A 1,856-nucleotide genomic window follows, 5' to 3' on the forward strand; every position below is an offset into this window, starting at 1 on the left:
TCAGCTAGAGCTTACCAGCCAGGCTGTTATTTCCTAGTTATGTGACCCCAGGCAAGTTATGTAACCTCTCTGATGCCTCAGTGTTCCTCATCTGTAAAATGGGATTATAACAGTTCCTGCTTCACAGGGTCATTAGGAGGATTAAATGAGATCATGTTTATAAAGAGCTTAGGACAGCATCTGGCACATAATACAACTTAGCCAGCATCTACTCTGTGGAAGGTGCAGGGTGGGGTGGTTTACAAAGATCAAAGGCACCGAGTTCACAGCATGGTGACTGCGAAGAGAATCAAATGAAATAACAATTGCAAAGTAACCCCGCATGCACACCCCACTTCAAACATCGTGTGTGTGTGTGTGTGTGTGTGTGTATCTGTGTCTGTGTCTCCGCTGCATGTTGTGATACCTGCCTCCGTCTCCAGCCCCTCAGTCATTACCCTCCAGCCACACCGGACTCCTTTCTTGTCCTGGAACCTATCAAACTCTTTCCTGTCTCAAGCCTCTGCAGTCCTCTCTGCTTGAACTGTGGCTCCTGCAGAGAAAGCATCACAATCTCCGGGGAACTGATTGGAAATGCACATTCTCCAGCCCCGCCCAGACCTCCTGAATCAGAAACCCTGGGGTGGGCCAAGCAAGCCATGCTTTCTGGGGCACAGGTGATTCTGATGTGTGCTGAAGTTTAAGAACCACTGGCCGAGAACATTCTTAGGTCTGCTCTTCTTTTGCCCGGCCCCTCCCTCATGGAAGAATTCCTTCTTATTCCTCTCTGAAAAGTGGCTGCTGCCAAAAAACATTTGTGAGATGGCATGAGTTTTCTTTGTTGATTTATCATTTAGTTTTGAAGAAATCAGAAGTCTCTTTAAGAAGCCAGCTTGAAACATCCGCCCCAATGGGAACAGTTCTGGATGAAGTCAGAAGATCTGGAGGCAGCGCAGTAACACACATAGGTTTTCTGGCCATATGGACATTTCAGAGAAAACAATGCACAGAGGCCTGAAGCAGGTGAACTGGCTTAAGTAGAGAGAAACGAAGTCATTTGGGGACATTTAGCACCTAATATCAAGGCAGAAATGTCAAAGACGTAATTAACAGTTATAGTCTAATCTCAATAGTAGCTAAGTACAGACTTAAACATAAGCCCGTACATAACAAAATAACCCCAGGAGAACCAAAGAAAATCTAGAAAGTTGCTGCTAAAAACAGTTATGTTAGTGATACCTAGGAAACTTTTTCTTTTTTAACATGTCATTGTGGTTTACAAATGAAAATTGAGGCCAGGCGTGGTGGTTCACTCCTGTAATCCCAGCACTTTTGGAGGCTGAGGTGGCAGGCGCCTGTAATCCCAGCTACTAAGGAGGCTGAGGAAGAAGAATCGCTTGAACCTGGGAGGCGGAGGTTACAGTGAGCCGCGATCGTGCCACTGTACTCCACCCTGGGCAATAGTGTGAGACTCTGTATCAGAAAAAAAAAAAAGAAAGAAAATTGAAAATTCACCAATTTATGGCTATTGCCTAAAGAATTTGTAAATGCATGGGTCATTGCAAGTATCTTGCTGACATGTCTCGGTCTGTGTTACCCTGGCGGACATCACCACACTCACCTGACAGGCAGCAGCTTCCTTCCAGTAAAAGCAAAGAATCTGAAAGGAATGGAAAAGGCTCCACACAGTGCCATTTTATAGAAGGAAATGCAACAAGGTCACAGACCAGGAGGACAGCAGCCCAGGCCGGCTGGGCATGGAGGAAGGCCCAGGATGCTGCTGGGCATGAACAGACCTCCTCATACAATGTGCCTCTGAAGAAATAATGCAATTGTGCGGGACCGGAGGAGCCACAAATAGAACAAAGGGAGGAAAG

The 1,856-nt window shown here is 46.2% G+C and overlaps 1 protein-coding gene across 1 annotated transcript in view; it reads left to right on the forward strand.

The window, feature by feature from the left end:
- LOC105525206 (chromosome unknown open reading frame, human C8orf86) overlaps positions 1–683 on the forward strand; it is a 19,907-nt gene extending 19,224 nt beyond the window's left edge. The window contains 1 exon segment of the mRNA XM_011960752.1: positions 431–683. Within this exon segment, the coding sequence (XP_011816142.1) occupies positions 431–683 (253 nt within the window).
- The last annotated feature ends 1,173 nt before the right edge of the window (positions 684–1,856 follow it).

Source organism: Colobus angolensis, unplaced genomic scaffold (genome assembly GCF_000951035.1).
Source record: "Colobus angolensis palliatus isolate OR3802 unplaced genomic scaffold, Cang.pa_1.0 Scaffold52, whole genome shotgun sequence".
Taxonomy (NCBI): domain Eukaryota; kingdom Metazoa; phylum Chordata; class Mammalia; order Primates; family Cercopithecidae; genus Colobus; species Colobus angolensis.